The sequence below is a fragment of the Salarias fasciatus genome, chromosome 9 (genome assembly GCF_902148845.1).
Source record: "Salarias fasciatus chromosome 9, fSalaFa1.1, whole genome shotgun sequence".
NCBI classification, from domain to species: Eukaryota; Metazoa; Chordata; class Actinopteri; order Blenniiformes; family Blenniidae; genus Salarias; species Salarias fasciatus.
In genome coordinates this window covers 6,301,925-6,319,848 of record NC_043753.1, presented here as the reverse complement: position 1 = coordinate 6,319,848, position 17,924 = coordinate 6,301,925, and the positions used below count along the sequence as shown (strand labels likewise).

The window sequence follows — 17,924 nt, the reverse complement described above, 5'->3', positions numbered from 1 at the left end:
CCGAAGCTTCATCCTGCACTAAACCAGCTGCTCCAACAACCTTGTCCCAATTTCATTCACATGCATTGTCATTTAACGGTCTTTTGATCTTCTTGTGTTGATTGTGGCACATTTGTTTTGTTTATTTGTTAGGAATGTTCTGTTTAGTACTTTTTTTGTCTCTTTTTGTCATGTTGTGGTTGTTTTTGTGTTATTTCATCACATATTGTAATCTCGTTTATTTTTGCCCGTTTATTGTCTCTTTTTTTAAATGAGTGTTTTTCAGTATTGAGTTGAAATTGTGTTCGGGTGACGGTTTTCTTTTTTTGTGTCGTTTCCCCGATGTCTGTTGCTGTAAATTTGTATGTTTTTAAAGCCATTTGTGTTTTTCTCTGGTCATTTTAAGTCACATTTGGGGAGATTGTATCAGGAGATAATTTAAACAAAATGACAGCAAATGTCAGAGAAAATACAAACTTATACAGCTGTTTTACTATTGATATTAATGTAGGGATTACTTCATTTTTTTGTCAAGAAAATGCAATATGTGAACAAAAGGCGTCTGAATTGATGTGAGAAACAAGTTTTCTGTCAGTAGGAACTTTTGTCTCAGGCGCTCCTGTTTCCGTCCGGACCGTCGGACGCAGTGCGCTCTGCTTAAATAGGTCCCGCGTAAACTCTGAAGCTTCAAAACAAACAAATAACAGCAAAAACTTCCGTTTTTACCTCAAAATGAAGTTTCGAGCGAAAATCGTCGACGTGGCCTGTTTGAACCACTTCAGCCGTGAGTCTCCGTCCTTCTCCGACACTCCGCCGCTTTTCACAGAAACATCGAGACGAAACCTCCGTTCTTTTCAGAAATTATATTTAAACCATCTCGGTCCTAATCCACGATGACAAAATGTATGCTTCCTGTGAATTTTATTGCAGTTTTGTTAATTGACAAATCGGCTGAGAACATTTGTCGAAATGTTTTCGAAATTAAACAAATTTAGATGTTTTTTTAACTACTTTCTGCAGCGAACACAGGTGGAAATCTTCAATGGAGTCTGGTGCACAACTCAATAAATCTAACTCAAACATTACCAACAGGAGTTTGTTTTTCTGACTTTGTCAAGATTATTTAGCATATAGAGAATGTTTTTCCTAATTTATTATCAAGTAATTATTAATTTCAGTTACTTTTGCCCTGAATTTTCTGTTTTCAGACCTGGCATATGTGAGGCTTTAATTTTTACTTTCCAAGTGCCACAATGTGACCAGAAAATGTAGAAATAAAAGAAACCTGGCCAAATAGTGTCATTAGTAGATTTATACATGATCACAAAAATCCACGAAAAGTAATGGAAAACAACTAAAATTGCCCAAAAAATACTAAAAATGTCATCAAATGTTAACATACAAATACAAGTATTGTGAGAGAATGACCCCAGACAAACTCCAAGTGTGTGTATGTGTGTGTGTGTGTGTGTGTGTGTGTGTGTGTGTGTGTGTGTGTCTGTGTCTGTGTCTGTGTCTGTGTCTGTGTCTGTCAGGAGTCGTCACCACCATCTCCAAACTGACCAAGAGCTGCGTCCTGCGTCTCACGCCAGACAACCTTTTCTTCGTCATGTCGGGAAAAGTGGCCAACGGAGGAGTGAGCATGTGGTGTGAGCTGGCACAGGTAACACACACACACGCAGACACACAAATGCACAAACAATAAAAAAAAAGAAGGCGTAGCATGACCAGAAAATGACTTCTAGAGATCCACCATGTGCTGACAGAGACTCTGTGGGACAAATCATGAGATGAAAATGTGCAGAATTTAACCCAAAAAACAAAAACAGTGACCCTCACTCCTCCTGAAATACACACAATCACCAGAAATAAACAGAATAAGACAAGCGGAGCGTCTCTCCTCTGTCCTGCAGGCGAACTTCTTCGACGAGTACCAGATGGAGGGCGTCTCCGCCGAGGACAACGAGATCTGCCTGGAGTTGACCCCGGAGAACCTGTCGCGAGCGCTGAGGACGCTGCAGAACGCCAAGGTCCTCAAAGTCAAGCTGGCCAAGAAGCACTGCCCGTGTCTGACCATTGCCGCTGAGCTGGTGAGGCCGCCGCCTTCCCCCCGCCCTCCGCCACATCCTGTCCTGCTTCTGCACTGACCCCGTGTCCCCCCGTGTCCCCCCGCAGCCCACACTGTCCAGCGTGGGTAAAGTGGTCACCCACACCGTCCCGGTGGACGTCATCCCGCGGAGGCTGTGGCACGAGCTGAAGGAGCCCAGCATGCCCGACTTTGACGTGAGAGACGCTCTATAAAGACCTCAGAGGTCTTCATCTGTCCTCATCTGTCCTCATCTGTCCTCCGTCCTCCATCCTGCAGGTCAGCATCTACCTGCCGCCTCTGAAGACCATGAAGAACGTGGTGGACAGGATGAAGAACCTCTCTAACTTCCTGGTGCGATTCCTCAGAAAACAATGTGACGTCTTAGGGGGTTTCAGATGGTTATTGTGTGTTTGTGTGTGTATGTATATGTGTGTGTAGGTAGTCAAAGCCAACCTGAACGGAGAGATGAACCTGAAGATTGAGACGGACCTCGTTTCTGTCAGCACTCACTTCAGAGACCTGGGAAACCCTCCGTGGGGTAACGCCGCCGCCGCCGCCCTCTTCTCCTCTCCATGGCGTCCGGCTGACGCTTGATGGGTTTTCTGCTCGTCTTCTCGCCGTCTGCAGGAGACGACGCCTCCCAGGACGGGGGTCCGTCTCAGAGCAGGGACCCTGACAGCATGGCGGAGGCCCGGGTGGACATCAGGAGGCTGCAGCAGTTCCTCATGGGGCAGCAGATCAACCCCACCAAGGCCATGTGCAGTAAGTCCATTAACTCCTTTCATGAAACAGGCGTTTCTGATTTCGTCTGTGAATTCATGAACGTTGACGCTGGATCCCGACGTCTCCTCAGACATCGTCCACCAGAAGGTCGTCCACCTGATCCTGCTGCATGAAGACATGTCCCTGCAGTACTTCATCCCCGCCGTGGCGTAGACGCGCCGTCGCGTTCAGACCGGGGAGGAGAAAAGGTTTTGGAGGTGAAGGAATCCTCCTCTAAAGGAAACTGACTGACGACGTGGAAACAACCATCAGCAGAACTTCACTGAATCGACACTGAAGGAGGAGGACGAAGAGACGTTTGGACAAACTTTGCACTTTTTTTTGTACTGTTCGTTTTAAATTAACAGAATTAAATGTTTTGTAAAATACATTTGCTCCGTGTGTGTTTTCACGTTTATATATGACGACCTCTGAACTGAGGCTGTATTTAGGTTAAATCCTGGGGGTCCTCTGAAGGCCTCAGTGTACCTTCAGAGGTCCCCGCACCACCGTTTGAGCACCACTGGGCGAAGGGACTAACTTGAGTTAAAGGCATGAAGAACTGTGAATGGAAGTAGAAAATAAAAGCTGTTGTATTGAAATAGTTTCCTCAGAACGCCCCAGCGAAGTGGAGCCAGGACCCTCTGGAGAGAAGCAGCAGGGAGTGTTTGGTACCCATAATCCCCTGGGACAGCACTCCCATGTGGATGGATGGAGGCATGCTATCCAGTTGGAAAGCAGGAATTTTATTTTCTAATGTTTCTAATTTTCTTAAAGGGATACTTCAACATTTTGGCAAATTGGCCCATTTAGCCCAATTCCTTAGTCATTTCGAACAGCATACTTCCTTTTTTGTGAGGGCGAGCTGTTGTTTATTCAGAGGTGAGTCGGGGAAGGTTTTCGGGACGGACACAATGGAAGTGGATGGTATTTTTGTTCCCCCCCGTCAAACTCATCAAATACAAAATCCAAAAACCCCAAAACACTTTGGTGGACACGTTATAATCCACACATTCACTACACTGTGGAACACCAACAAATAATACTGTAGCGTTACGACACTGAAGCAAATACTGGGAACTACTTTTTCTTTTGAAATCACTACGCCCAGACGCCATGTTTAGTAAGTAGTTCCGTCTTAGCAGTCTTCGCATAAACAACTCAATCTGGTAATTTTGCATCAATATTTCACAGCGTAGTGAATGTGCGGATTATAACGTGTCCACCAAAGTGTTTTGGGGTTGTTGGATTTTGTATTTGATGAGTTTGACGAGGGGGAACAAAAATACCATTCACTTCCATTGTGTCCCTCCCGAAAACCTTTCCCGACTCACCTCTGAATAAACAATAGCTCGCCTTCACAAATAAAGTAAGTATGCTGTTCGAAATGACTGAGGAATTGCACTAAATGGGCCAATTTGCCAAAATGTTGAAGTATCGCTTTAAGTTCAAATGTCTTCAAAGACACACACAGAATCTTCAGCATTTACCAAAATACAACACAATGGAGCTCTTTAGCCAAACACAGCTTTAATGACAACAGTCATAAAAACACAAAAACCTTAAAATTCTCCATATAAAAGGGTTTTTAGTTAAATATAGAAGAATCGCAGGCGGAGGGGCTTCGATAGCAGCTTTGATGGTTTTAGGGGGAGAAGGGATGGAGTGTTTGGGTAGAGACGCTGACGTGTGTTAGGATTTCATGCATTGTTGGTTCAGTTAACGAGCGGAACAAATGTTTAAAGTCTCTGTGTGTCTGCAGGGCGATAATGTAGCATCAGGGATGTGTGTATCTCAGTTTACGTGACATTTGAGGACCTGTAAATGTCTATTTCATGAAGGGTTTTTTGCCCTCTTGGTAGCCTGACAGGCTAAATCTTTTTTTTCTTGTTTGTGCCGTCGTCAATGGTAACAATGCACAGACTGACATACATACAGCTCTTCTGATACAACTAATTTTGCTACTACTGTACTTTCCAGACTATATACCAGAGTATACATCTGCCAAGAATGAGTCATGAGGAGGGATTAAGAAAAAAAATCTGTAGCAGTGATGGAAGTATTTCTGTGCCACAGAAGCAGTTTTCTGTTGTGATACAGTGGCATCTAGTGGTCCTAGATGGTATTTACGGTCATATTTTAGTTCTGTGACTATCCAAACCGAAAAAAAGTGTCACAGTCCAGAATATATGGTATATTAAACATTACTGTGTTTCCTGGACTATAAGTTGCTTCTGTCAAAAATGCGTCAAGAGAAAGGGGGAAAAAAGTCATTCCACATGCTGTGTAGTCTATATTTTAGTTTATATGAGGCCCGTGACCAGCCAAATACATTTAAAAGATGAACTTACAGTCAAGAAAACACAGTATGTTAATGTAATTTCATACTTTTTTAAAAATTATTTTGGTTGTTTGGATGTTCTGGCAAGAGTTGTTTAGAAGCAATTTCTGAATAAAAATAAACCTGTAAATACCATCTGTGACCACTAGATGTCAATACATGACAAAAGAATGCTGCTACAGCACCACAGAGAAACCTCCTTTACTACTGTATTTCACTGAAAGAGAAAAAGAAAAAGTCCACTGCAGAATTTAAAGTAAAAATAGAAAAACAGTAAAGAGAAGCAGGAAGTATGTGAGAAACTGGAGAAAAGAAACCGTTACCAGGATGAAGAAAACAAAGAAATAATTATAAATAGGACTTATATGTTATTTTTCAATTCATGATGCATTTTTTTTGACAGATGCGACTTATAGCTTGTTAATTATTGCAGTTGCTTTTCAGCAGCCAGTAAATGTATTCAGCATTTTGCCGCATTACCCAGACTAAAAGTCACAATGTTTTCAGTATTTTACTACTCATGTGCTCATTTATAAGAAGTAACTGATATATCGATATATAAAGGAACCACTAGGTGTCACTGTATGACAACAGAATGCTGCTACAGTAAAACTCCTGAAGCTAATCGTGGTCTAAACAGCACGATGTCCCAAGATGAGGAACAAATTCACAGAAGGTTCTAGAACAGCAGCAGCTGGACCAGGATTATCAACGGGTAAATCTGGACCGGGCAAACTTTGACTACGTTCTTATATTTTCTACTCTTTTTCTGGACTTATTTTTTGATAGATGTGACTTTTAGTCGTTCTTTTGACTCAAGTTGAAATCCCAAGACGGTAAAATCATCCTGACACTGTTAAAATAACATGTACTTATTCTAAGGAGGAGTTTAAATAAGCGTCCTGAAGGTCGTGTGTTTCTCGTGGGGGGGTTTAAATCCTCTCTCAGCTCACAGCAGACCTACAGTTCACAGTCCGCCTTATTTTCCTGAGTTTTTCTGTCGGTTCACATGTCGATAGAGACTGTTTCTGGTGTTGTTTGGTTCATGACGACTCGCGGACAGAAACTCTCAGGATTGTTGACCTTAAATCTACAGACTCTGAAAGTCTTGAGCAGCCGTGGCGGCCGGCGCGGTCTCCTGCCCGCGGGTGGCGGCGGCGCTCCGGATGGCGAGGACGAGGAATTACATGACAGAGCAGGTGGTCCGGCCCTGCGGCTGACCCGCCTCCATCTTCTCCACCTCCAGGATCATCCTCCTGAACACCTCCACCGCCGTCTGAGGGGGAGCAGAGGGAGCGGTCAGATTCCCCACGGTCGGCGAACGCCTCGCTCACCTGTCACACCTCACCTGGTTTTCTTTGGCTGAAGACTCGAGGAAGGCCGCGTTCCACGACTCGGCCAGAGCTTTCCCCTCCTCGAAGCTGATCACTCTGGAGGGAGAACGGGTCAGAACCACAGCGGAACCATCCACTGAACAAAACCCCGCCGAATTCATGTTCTGCACCTCTGCATTGGATTCATTTTGAGGTTTGCTTCTGGTACCAACTGAATGAACTGACTCACTACTGCCCCCTGGTGCACAAAAGTGGAATGATTAAAACATACGTTAAACATGTTCTCAAACATTAGTTTTGATTTACATTTACAGGAGGCATGATGAACATGTATGGTCAGATTTTAACTCATGTCTTTAACTGAAAATTTGAGATTTAGACAGAATTCAGCATTTATTCCTAGAATCTTCATGTTAAACCCCGCCCTGAACAGAAAGTAGGGGTGGGCCTTTTTGAGTGCATTGATTTTTGTGTGTGTGTGCAGTATATATTATATATATCTGGAGCTCTTACCTCTCCATGTGCAGATCCTTCTTGTTGCCAACTAAAATAATGGGGACTCTGGAGAGAGAAGCAGAAAACAGAGAGTGTGTGACAGTAGGAGATACAAAGTGGCTTTAGACACACTGGTGTGTGTGTGTGTGTGTGTGTGTGTGTGTGTACTTACTGAACGTTTCCCACCATGTCCAGCAGCTTCTCGTGGATCACTCTGACCACCTCAAAGCTTTTGTAGGATGTAACTGAGTAGATGAGGATGTAGCCGTCAACATCGATGGTGTAGCTCTGAGGGAAGATAGAGTACTCGTCCTGCAGCACACACAGTGTTATAAAGTAACACCAAACAGTAATCCCACTACTCTCTTCCTCCTCTGACTCATGTAATTGAGGAGTGTTCAGGAGCTCACCTGGCCGGCCGTGTCCACCAGCTGCAGGTTGTACTCCTGCCCGTTGACCGTCATGGTTTTGGTAAATGCTGACAGACGGAGTCACAAACATCAGATCCGAGCAAACTTTAACAGCATCACCAACAGCGTTTCCACGGCAACAGACTGAGAGGAGGTACTCACTGTTTTCTATGGTGGGATCGTAGGAGTCCACAAATTGACCCTCCACAAACTGGATGGTGAGGGACGATTTCCCTGCACACACACATGGAACAAACCCATAAAAGTAACAATTTTCAACAAATTTAAATGTAAAAAAGCCAATAAATTATTAGTTTTGATCAAGTTAAATGTAATAAAGGCAATAATGTGGTAATTATGGGCAAAAATATGTCTATTACTACAACTTATAATATTAACAGTAATCATAATAATGCATCAATAGAACTACATTTATTGTAAATGAAGGGTGTTTTCAGTTCCTTTACAGTTTTTTTTTTTTCAAAAACAGATCTGATGGATGATGTACATGTTGGTGAAAAGAGTAGAAATACTATGGATCCCAGGGGAAATCCTTCATAACATCAGGCTGAGTAGAGTCATAATAATTTGTAGCTGATTTTAAAGAAATGCGAATAAATATTACAGTTTTAGACAGAACAGAGGACACAGTATATGGTTATATATTTGGCAAGTTTCTGCATCTACAAGAGGCTTTATTCCAATGTCCAAAATGATCGTGTAATTAGACAATTATATGCTTCTTGCTGAATGATTCTTAATTCGATTCCACTTTTGATTAACATTGTGATCCTGTTGAAAAGGTTTATACACCTCAGAATGGGAAATATGCCACATTGTGAATCCTGACTGTTAGCTTCGTGCTCTAAACTCATAAAACTGATTCATTTGTGCAGTTTTGATCCAAAAATCAATCCAAAGCGTCCCTGCAGGGTACCGATTTTTAGTCGCTCGCGTGCAGAATAAATAGTTCACCGCACTGTTGGAAATAACAAATAAACCCACAAAACTTGTTTTTTTTTTTTGTGTTTTTTTTTTGCTCTTTTGTGCTGTTAAAACAAGTGCCAGCTGTTCACAGCACTTTGACTCTTTGAGAGTACTGGTAACTTAAATTGAGTGAAGATGCTTTTTCACACCATAAACATTAAATAAATTCAGTTTTACAGTGAAAGACGTGACAATTTATTACTGAAAAAGAGTGCAGAGACATTATTGGTTTTACTGTGTATGTGCTGTAGTGGTAAGCACTCTCTCCTAACAGTTTGAAAGTCCTCAGCTTGGTTTTCCAGCATTATGATGTGGAGTTTGCATGTTGTCCCTGTGTGTGCATGACTGATTGGTGACTGATTGGTCTTGTGTTCTGTGACGGACAGCTCATAGTGTGCAGTGCATGCACAGCCTGGTTAGAGCATGCACAGTCCAGTTAGAGCAGGAACAAGCAGGAACGAGCCTGTCAGAGCGTGCACAGCTCGTGGATCTGCAGCGATGCTCCCAGCCGCAGCATCAGGACCACACCTGCTGCTACTACTACTGCACCATCTGATTGGCTGCCAGCTGACCAATCCCAGCATGGAGCCAATTACCGCTGCAGGTGTGGACGTGCAGCTGCATGCAGGTGTTGGATGTGAAGCCCTGCTGCTGACAGCGGCGGCTCCCCACTGGCTCCATGTGCCGCTTCATGTGGACGCACCACGGGATGGACTCCGCACGCTTTAACGCAGCTTTAACTACAGCGGTTCACGTAGCCGATTCACGCGGAGCACTTACCCACCGACCTGTAACCCAGCACGGCGATTTTGCGGGATTTCGGCTGCGGCATGGTGTTTTATTCCGAGCATCCAGAGAGGCGGACGGAGCGTTAGAGCCTCTGCATCGTCTCACTGCATAATTAATGAGCTCCCCGCGCTGATTGGCTGAATCACACGCACGAAGGCGGGCTCTCGCTTTCAACGTGAATTTCGATTGGTTTAGAAGAGACAGCTGTTCATTTGAACTCTTCTCTCATTGGAGCATTGACTCTTCCCTTGGGCCAATGAGAGGGCGCGAAGCTGCTGAGTGGGCGGGATCAGCGGTGTAAACAGCGGTCGTACGTTAGCTGCTGGTTAGCTACGTGGCTAAGCTAGTTAACTCTTCAGTAACTACCTCCGTCCTCCTGCACTTTGGACTTCCATCCCCGGGTTTAAATGGCTGCTGTGGCCCTGAGGTGCACCGCGCCGTGGCGTTTTGTCAAAATAAGAAGGTAAAACAGCAACGTTCGTGTTAGAAAATTATCATTTAGACGCTTGACTTTAGCTTCCAGACACGATAATCTGGTTAGTAAAGCTAGTTATCCTGGTTTCTTGGAGAAAACTAGCACCGAGTGTATATCTGATGTTTGATTGCTAACACGGCTATCAAGCTAAATAAATGGTGCTGATAGACACAGGGAGCTAAACTGGTTAGCCGACATGAAGGCGATTTAAATTGAAAAGAGTCGCTATAAGAGCTGAAATAAACACTTAAAACATCAATTATTAGTTAATATTGGGCTTATATTAATATGGATACCTGCACAAAGTTCAAGCAGGCTTCAGATAGCTTTGACCTTTGCCCCAGTTTCTCGGAGAAGAGGTCAGAGCTGACAGTGAAGACAGCCTGGCTGTCATTTCATTCTCATTCATCCATTCATTCATTCATTCATCATCAACTCATCTGTTGAATAAATAAACTTTTAATACAAAGAAAACTGACAAATGAAAAGGGTTTTTGTGTCTCACTTACTTCACATTAATGATGTATTGAATGCATCCTAAATCAAATTAATCCGACTGAAACAAAACATCAGTGCTTTGGAGGGGCTTTCAGAGGAGGGTTGTCTGTTTAACATTTGGATGGTTTTCCATGAGAAGCAGGTCTGAGCTGGTGCTGTGAAATGTTGGGTGTGTGTCTCCAGTTTGGTGCGGTCCATCAGTCCCGGCCTGACGTTCCACACCGCCGCGGCTCCCATGATGGGTGAGTGTCCTGCACTGGACATGTGACCGTTTCTGGCATCTCCCTTGTTCCTTCTTGTTTCTTCTGCACCAGGAGTCTGAAACCTTTATGACTAAAATTCTCACAATTTTTTCACCAAATAAAATTTGTCTGCAGACACGAAACATGCCAATTATCTGAAATGAAGGAAGAAAATAAGCAAAATTGCAAAAATACAAAGCAATTTGCATTAATAAAGTGTCACATGTATGATTTAGATATTTTTCATTATTTTGTGGTCATTTAAAAAAAAAATCCCATGGACTTTCCAGCTTTAGCTATTATACATCTGGCTGTTTAGAGCTGCAGCTACATTAGAGAAGTTTAAGATATACCAGCAGTTTTTTCCATTTTTGTCTTTTTTACTTTGATTTCATTTCCTGGTTTCTGATTGGAGGTGCTGCAGGTGATCACCAGGTGTGTGTTGAGCTCTTTTAGAGCCTCAGGAGGGGGTTTGATGGTTTGGCTGACGATGTGTTTCCAGGTGCGACTGTGGAGCAGTTTGAACAGGCGAAGAACAAACTGTCGACGCTGAAGAAAGACCCGGGCAACGAGGTGAAGCTGAAGATCTACGCTCTCTTCAAACAGGTACCGGGAGTTCCTCCAGATGCTTTTTTTCCCCCCTAAATATGCTCTATTATCTGGATGACATCTGAAGTTAAAGAGACCGCAGTTTCTTGTATGTTTTTTTTTTTTTGTGATTTAAAAGTAAGTGTTAAATGGAACTTATTCACCATATTCTTATCTCCTTCTTCCTCCTCAATCTTGTCCTCTGCCTTCAGGCCACTCAGGGTCCCTGCAACACACCCAAACCCGGCATGCTGGACTTTGTAAACAAGGTGAAGTGGGACGCCTGGAAGTCGCTGGGCTCGATACCTCAGGTAGGACTGGTCCCGGTCCACACACTGTGAGGAGATCATTCAGACATTAACTCTGCTGTCTGGTGTGTGTGTGTGTGTGTGTGTCAGGATGAAGCCCGGCAGCAGTACTGCGACCTGGTGTCCTCCCTGGAGCAGGCGGAGGGGGGAAGCGTGGCCGCCGCCCCCGCGGCGGGCGCCGCAGTGTACGACACGCTGGAGGTGACCACGGAGGACGGCATCACCACCATCAAGTTGAACCGGCCGGACAAGAAGAACGCCATCACCACAGAGGTAGGTGTGTGTGTGTGTGTGTGAGAAGCTCTTCACGGTGAAACAAGCCGTGTTTTAAACTGGGGAAATTCTTTCTTTTTCTTTCTTTCTTTTTTATCTCAGATGTACGACCACATCATCGCAGCTCTGGAGAGTGCAGCTAAAGACGACTCGGTCCTCACTGTTGTCACTGGTACACACACACACACACACACACACACACACACACACCAGTCAGCGCAGCCAGTGATCAGCTGAGTTTGGGGACGTGTGTGTCCTGCAGGCGCTGGAGATTTCTACTGCAGCGGCAACGACCTGAGCAACTTCACCAAGATCCCTGAAGGAGGCGTTGAGGAGATGGCCAGTCGAGCAGGAGACCTGCTGAGGTGGGGGGACACACACACACACACACACACACACACACACACACACACGTATTTAACACACCAATGTACTGACTGCTTTATTGTGTCTTTAAACTGTTTAATAACTGTTGTCGGCAGGTTTTCATGCTTGAAATGTAAAAGTTAAGATTTGTTGATTTGTTGTTTTGTTTATTTGTTGTCGTTTTGTTCTGTATAGAAAGTACGTGCGGGCTTACATCGACTTCCCCAAACCTCTGGTGGCCGTGGTGAACGGACCGGCTGTGGGAGTCTCTGTCACCGTGATGGGACTGTTTGACTTGGTGTATGCCACAGAGAGGGTACACACACACACACACACACACACACACACACCACTCATACATACATTTTTATTGCATTCATGCGTGTCTCTCCTCAGGCTACCTTCCACACTCCGTTCAGTCAGCTGGGTCAGAGCGCCGAGGGCTGCTCCTCCTACACATTCCCTAAAATCATGGGCGCAGCTAAGGTACACACACACACACACACACACACACACACAAAATATCACCATTTGTTTCACATGAATGCATAAAACTATTTTTGTTTGTTAATAATCAGCATTATCCTGTTAAACATCTGCTTTAAAGAACCGATTTACTGAAATTAAAGACTTGTTTCTGAGGCTGTCACACAGTGACATCTAGTGGTCCAATGTGGTATCTACTGTTATGTTTTGATATGTCACGGCTTAATTTAAGTCACATGACCAGCCCAGTGAATTAAAAAAAAAAAAGACAGTCTAGAAAATCCCGTAGAAATTATTCAGAGTTTACTAATTTCACAGTTTTCCTGTCAGATTGACTGGATTTATTGTTCTTAATATTTATTTAATCTTCTCATGATGGGATGAAGAGGAGACCTCATCAGTGAGCAGCAGGCTCTGTGGGCCCTCCGTGGCGGTACGGCAGACATGTTTGGCGGTTGGTTTTTTTCCCCAGTGTTTATGCCCCGCCCCCTCTGTGTCTCCAGGCCAACGAGATGCTGCTGTTCAATAAGAAGCTGACGGCGACTCAGGCCTGCGAGCTCGGCCTGGTCACCGAAGTTTTCCCCGACAGCAGCTTCCAGTCCGAAGTATGGACCAGGCTGAAGGAGTACGCCAAGCTGCCGCCCAACGTGAGCGCGCGCACACACACACACACACACTTCATAAAACACAGTAGTGGTCCTGCAACCAAACTGCATTTAGTGAAGCAAAAACAGCAAAGAGATGCTTTTTGCAGCATCTCTCTCGCCCTCTCTCTGTTGTTGTCTTTTTCTTCCTCTAAATTCTTGCATTCCATCTGTAAATTCTCCTTATCTATGCTCTTTCTCTCCGTTAAAATATTTGCTCCCCCTCTGTCTCTAAACTCACTTTTTCTTCCTTCCTCTTCCTCAAAATTCTTTCTTTTTCTTTCTTTCTCTAATCACCTTCTTCCTTTCCCTCTAAAGTTTTTTTTCTTTTTCTATCTAAACACTTGTGCTCTCTCTCTCTCTCTCTCTCTCTCTCTCTCAAATGTCATTGTTTCTATCTCTCTTAACTCGCTAATAATCGGCTCCTCATGTCAGTGGGAAAGAGTTTAAAGGGCATTTTGTCGATCGACCCTGCAGGCGACCCGGGTTTTGATCGGCTCGCCTCTGATCGTTTTCAGTAGGAAAGGCAGACCCGGGTCGACGCGGTAATTTACGTGATGACGTTGACGTAGCGTGGCTACGTTAGCGCGCTAGTTGTTGCTTTTGGACACAATGTGAGATTTCCTTGGTCAAGATAACCCAGCACTGGCAAGATAGTGAGACCAGAGAGCTCCTCTGGATCTGTGGGGAAGAGGAGATTCGTCCACAGGTAACGGGGACTGAGCTCGTCTGCATTGTTTACTTTCGCTTTGCTCCGTCGTGCTGATGATGTCATCAACGTGGGACACCATCAGCGCGGGAAAACACAGCCATGCAGCCAACCCGCAGGCGGTTAAACCTGCGTCTGCAGGCGGTGGGAAAACAGTAAATTGCCGATTGTTAGCTAGTTTCAGTGGGAAAGGGGTATAAGGTTTCCTTCTTCCTTTCTGTCAGCTCTTTTTTTTCCTCTCTAAACCTTTTCTCTGTCGAAACTTTTGCGCTCGCTCTCTCTCTGTCTCTCTCTCTGTCTCTCTCTCTGTCTCTCTCTCTCTCTCTCTCTCTCTCTCTCTCTCTCTCTCTCTGTGTGTGTGTCTCTCCCCCTCTCCCTCAAATCTTATAGTTTCCATCTCTCCATGCTCTTTCTTCCCCTCTCTCTAAACTCCTTCTTTCTTTCTCTCTCTCTCTCTCTCAACTCGTCCCTTCAGTCTCTGGCCCTGTCGAAGCAGCTGATCCGCTCGGTGGAGAAGGAGCGTCTGTACGCGGTGAACGATGCGGAGGTGGAGCGTCTGAAGGAGCGGTGGCTGTCCGACGAGTGTATGAACGCCATCATGGGCTTCTTCCAGGCCAAATCCAAACTCTGAGTGAGAGAGAGCGAGAGGTGGGGGTTAACTGGTGATGTCTCATGTTGTAAAGTGAAGCTGGTAGAGCATCATGGTTTGTCTGACCCTGGAGGAGGAAACGTGACGTTTCTGTTGGACTTTAGCTTCTCACATCAAACTCAGACCGGATCAGGTGGAGCCGTCACGTCGTGATAATCTGACACTTTCTGTAAATGTAGCTCCCAGTCAGTCCTCCTTCAAACAGCATTTTATCACACAGTGAAGGTGTTTCTGTTTATATGAAGCTTTAGTTGTTTCTGCACTCATTAACTGAAAAGCATTTAAAATCTGAAACGGTGATAACTAGTCTCCTCGATAAGACATCAGATTTTATGAAAGATTCTCATTTTCTCTGCAATACTTTCAAAAACTGTTTATCATGTTCATAATATTTAAACTAAAACTGCAGAGAGGAAAAAAAACTTGCATTTTTTGAATTTATGTACATTAAAATCAGTGAAGAGGAAAAAAAGCCATTTAAAAAAAATGTTGAGGTTTGATCTTATTTTCTGGAGAAGTCAAATTAGAAGATTAAGATAAAACATTAAAAAAAATCCCACAATTGAATCTGTGAAACCTTTGTGAATGACTTCAAATATTAAGTTTTTTTTAACCTCTTTATAGTTAAGTTTAAAGTCACGAACATGTAAAATACAGATTTTGACAATATTAGGAGAAAATGTTTCATTAGATCTGATTTTTGTAAACGATAGTTTTTCCAGATGAACCTGAACTCAGAACCACAGAATCCATGAAGTTTAAAAATAAAAAAAAAAGCTCTTTTCTCAGTGAAAGGAAAAAAAGGAAAAAGATATGTTTCTCCAGAATACTGGTGAGAAACATGTAAGTGAAATAACATTGATGTGAACATTGACTTGAAAATGAGGGAAAAAGTTTAAATGTCAGAAAACATTCAGTTTTTTTTACCGTTGGTGCTGCTGATTCCATTACTGAGTAACCTGTCAGTGTTTCTTTTCACATGATTGAGTCCAGTTTGTTCTTTAAAGTGTCGTCTGGAATCTGAGGATGTTTGGTTTAATCTCCACAAACAGAAGATTGTCTGTGATCGTTGTGAAAAGAGTCGGATCGTGAGGTTTGAGTCTGTTTCCAGAAGAATCTGTAGATGAGCTTCCTGTCGGTTCGGAGATTTCCTGTTAGTTAAAGTGCCTTAAACGCTTCTGTAAAACCACCGTCTGCCTCAACTAACGGATCAATAAAAGCTCTGAAGTGAATGATCAAACACTGAAGCAGAGTTTTATCTGAAAATATTTAGAATGGAAGGTTTTTTTTGTTCATTCATATCCGTCGCCACTCATGTTAGTGAAAATGGAAAGCCTCTGTTTTATGTTTAATGTACCTTCTTTGTGAATCTCTTATCTTTACTTGAATATATAGACTTGACCATTCTATTTATTTTAATTTATCATGTTTAGATTTGATATATTTTTCTTTATTAAACCTCATTTATCTTTATTCAACTGCATTATAGCTTCACATCAATTTATTCATTAATAAGCAAGTACAAATAAACTCCTTAAGGTTTTATAATTTTATGGATCCCTGCAGTATAAACCTAATGATTTAGCATTCAATTACAAATAATGTCTTACACTTATTTTCCTTTTGATCATGTTTATTTTTAGTAAGAATAACAAGCCGAACAATACCTGTAGATGGAGTAAATATTTGCTTTAGATGCTTTATAATCTGATGCACGTTGTACCAAGATACCAAAAAGTAAGCAAGCCAACAGGACGGTTTGGAAATACATTTTGAAGTTTATTGTAGACAATATGGCTTCTGTAGTTTCTACAAATGTCCAGCAGGTGGCAGCACTCACCTGGAAATGAAGCACTGAAGTCTTTCAGCCACAAAACTGAACGTGAAGATAATGACATAGATTTTAACACATACAGTAGTTTTGATTTACTGATTGAATGTCTTAGTTCTATGTTGAATTCTTCATTTATGGACAAAAACCTTTGAAATAAGTGTGAAACCGAAACTTTTCATTTATTTGGTTGATTTACTTTCCGTCCAGAAAGTTTCCCTGAGTAGATTGTGGCTGTGGCGTCTGTGCTCACAGGTTTGTGTGTCTCAGGTTTAATAAATGGCCGAAGGCTGCCGTGCTGCAGAGAGCAGGACGGGGTGAGAGCGGACTAAAGGGGGTGTAGAGCTGTAAAGAAGCTGCAGGTGGAGGTTTTCCTCCTGGAGCTTCCAGTCAAAGCTTCAGGTTGTTTATCAGAGCAGCGACAGGTACGATCGCCGCCTCCGGTGTTTTATTTCCACATACAGTCCGGCTCAAGGTGGCGGGGCTGCGATTTATAAGTGGAAGGGTTCGAGTTGGGCTCCCTGGGGGACGCCGCAGACTCACATGTTTCAGAGCAGAGCGGGCAGACAGCGGGGGTCGCTCAGTGACGCCCCTCATAAATAAGAAGCTAGAAGGTCCGTACAGATGCCGCCGGGCGTCCTGGGGATCGACGCGTCTTTCTTATATCTGACAACAATGGAACTGGAGCCGGGCGACCCGCGGGGGCAGCCGCTCGCAGACGGAGGCTCTGGCCTCTCGCTCAGGCTGCGAGACGCGACGGATCAAACATGAGCCCAGATGTTACAGAGGAGACCCCGTCTGCAGGACAGGACGCCATTTTTCAGCTGCTTTACAGCACAGCTCCCGGTTCCCACGGTGAGGACGAGGAGGAGGAAGAGGACTCAGGAAGCTGCAGGTGGGACGGAAATGTTCACCTCATATGTCCAAGTCCAGCAGAGCTCCTCTGTTCTGCTCCTGCTGTCTGTAGAACAGCTGTGAAGTTCCAGGTGAGTAGTTCGATGGCAAAGTGACCAGTTACTTTTACATAAAGTAACTTTCTGAGAGTGAAGCTAAACGTTTCAGAGGTTGTTAGCATTAGCATTAGCCACAGGAAGTGGAAATATAGCAGGCGGTCTTCGTGTTGAATTATTTTGTACACTTTATATCGAAGACAGTTATTTACCTAAATAAACATTTTATAACCGACTGAATCGATCAAACGGTGACTCTGTGTGGGTGGTTTTTGTGGTTTTTCAGGAAACTTTTCAGAAACCTGAGCGTTTCTGACGGGCCTCTGATTGATGAACGGTCCCTTCAGGGAGCGTCCATCAGACGCCTCCTGTGATTGGCTCACCCACAGTTTGAGGGGAAATCTCTTCTTCAGTTACACCCGCTGAGAGGAAGGACGTGTTTGACTACTTCTTCTTCTCTTCAGTTTCTCCCCACATCTGGACTCGTCGGCGTCCAAACTGGGTTCGATCCGTGGAGTTCAACTGTCACTCCGGCGAGATCCGCCTGTCCTCAAACTGACGGGTTTCTGATGCCTGGAACTGATCCAGAAACTTTACTTAGAGTCACACAAGTTGGAAAATCAATCAAAAGAACAATAAAAATAATTAAAATACTTAAAAAAAATAGGTTCCCAAAGACAAACATACAAGACGACTGCTTATACAAAAGTGAAAATCAG

General features: G+C 43.7%; 3 protein-coding genes across 4 annotated transcripts; 2 read left to right on the top strand and 1 right to left on the bottom strand.

Annotated features, from left to right (window-relative positions):
- Positions 1-624: 624 nt before the first annotated feature.
- On the top strand, positions 625-13,512 carry hus1 (HUS1 checkpoint clamp component). Of its 2 annotated transcripts, XR_003931982.1 has the most exons (10): positions 625-763; positions 1,515-1,642; positions 1,893-2,069; positions 2,155-2,262; positions 2,345-2,419; positions 2,507-2,606; positions 2,696-2,830; positions 2,922-3,147; positions 6,080-6,086; positions 13,502-13,512. XR_003931982.1 is itself a non-coding variant. In XM_030099074.1 (8 exons), the coding sequence occupies exons 1-8, from the start codon at positions 712-714 to the stop codon at positions 3,002-3,004; spliced, it is 858 nt and encodes a 285-aa protein (XP_029954934.1). In that variant the 5' UTR covers positions 625-711; the 3' UTR covers positions 3,005-3,209. The 2 variants fall into 2 exon arrangements, 1 of the variants encoding a protein (XP_029954934.1); XM_030099074.1 differs by lacking the exons at positions 6,080-6,086; positions 13,502-13,512 and having other exon boundaries at positions 2,922-3,209.
- On the bottom strand, positions 6,355-9,229 carry LOC115393973 (GTP-binding protein Rheb-like). Its single transcript, XM_030099096.1, has 7 exons — positions 9,178-9,229; positions 7,573-7,644; positions 7,411-7,478; positions 7,173-7,312; positions 7,019-7,066; positions 6,520-6,601; positions 6,355-6,447 (listed from the first exon to the last, which is right to left on the bottom strand). Exons 1-7 carry the CDS (start codon positions 9,227-9,229, stop codon positions 6,355-6,357), a joined length of 555 nt encoding a protein of 184 aa, XP_029954956.1.
- eci2 (enoyl-CoA delta isomerase 2) lies at positions 9,483-15,680 on the top strand. Its single transcript, XM_030099054.1, has 11 exons — positions 9,483-9,649; positions 10,343-10,401; positions 10,904-11,007; positions 11,202-11,300; positions 11,388-11,570; positions 11,673-11,742; positions 11,833-11,935; positions 12,132-12,252; positions 12,333-12,422; positions 12,926-13,069; positions 14,251-15,680. The coding sequence occupies exons 1-11, from the start codon at positions 9,594-9,596 to the stop codon at positions 14,404-14,406; spliced, it is 1,185 nt and encodes a 394-aa protein (XP_029954914.1). The 5' UTR covers positions 9,483-9,593; the 3' UTR covers positions 14,407-15,680.
- Positions 15,681-17,924: the final 2,244 nt, after the last annotated feature.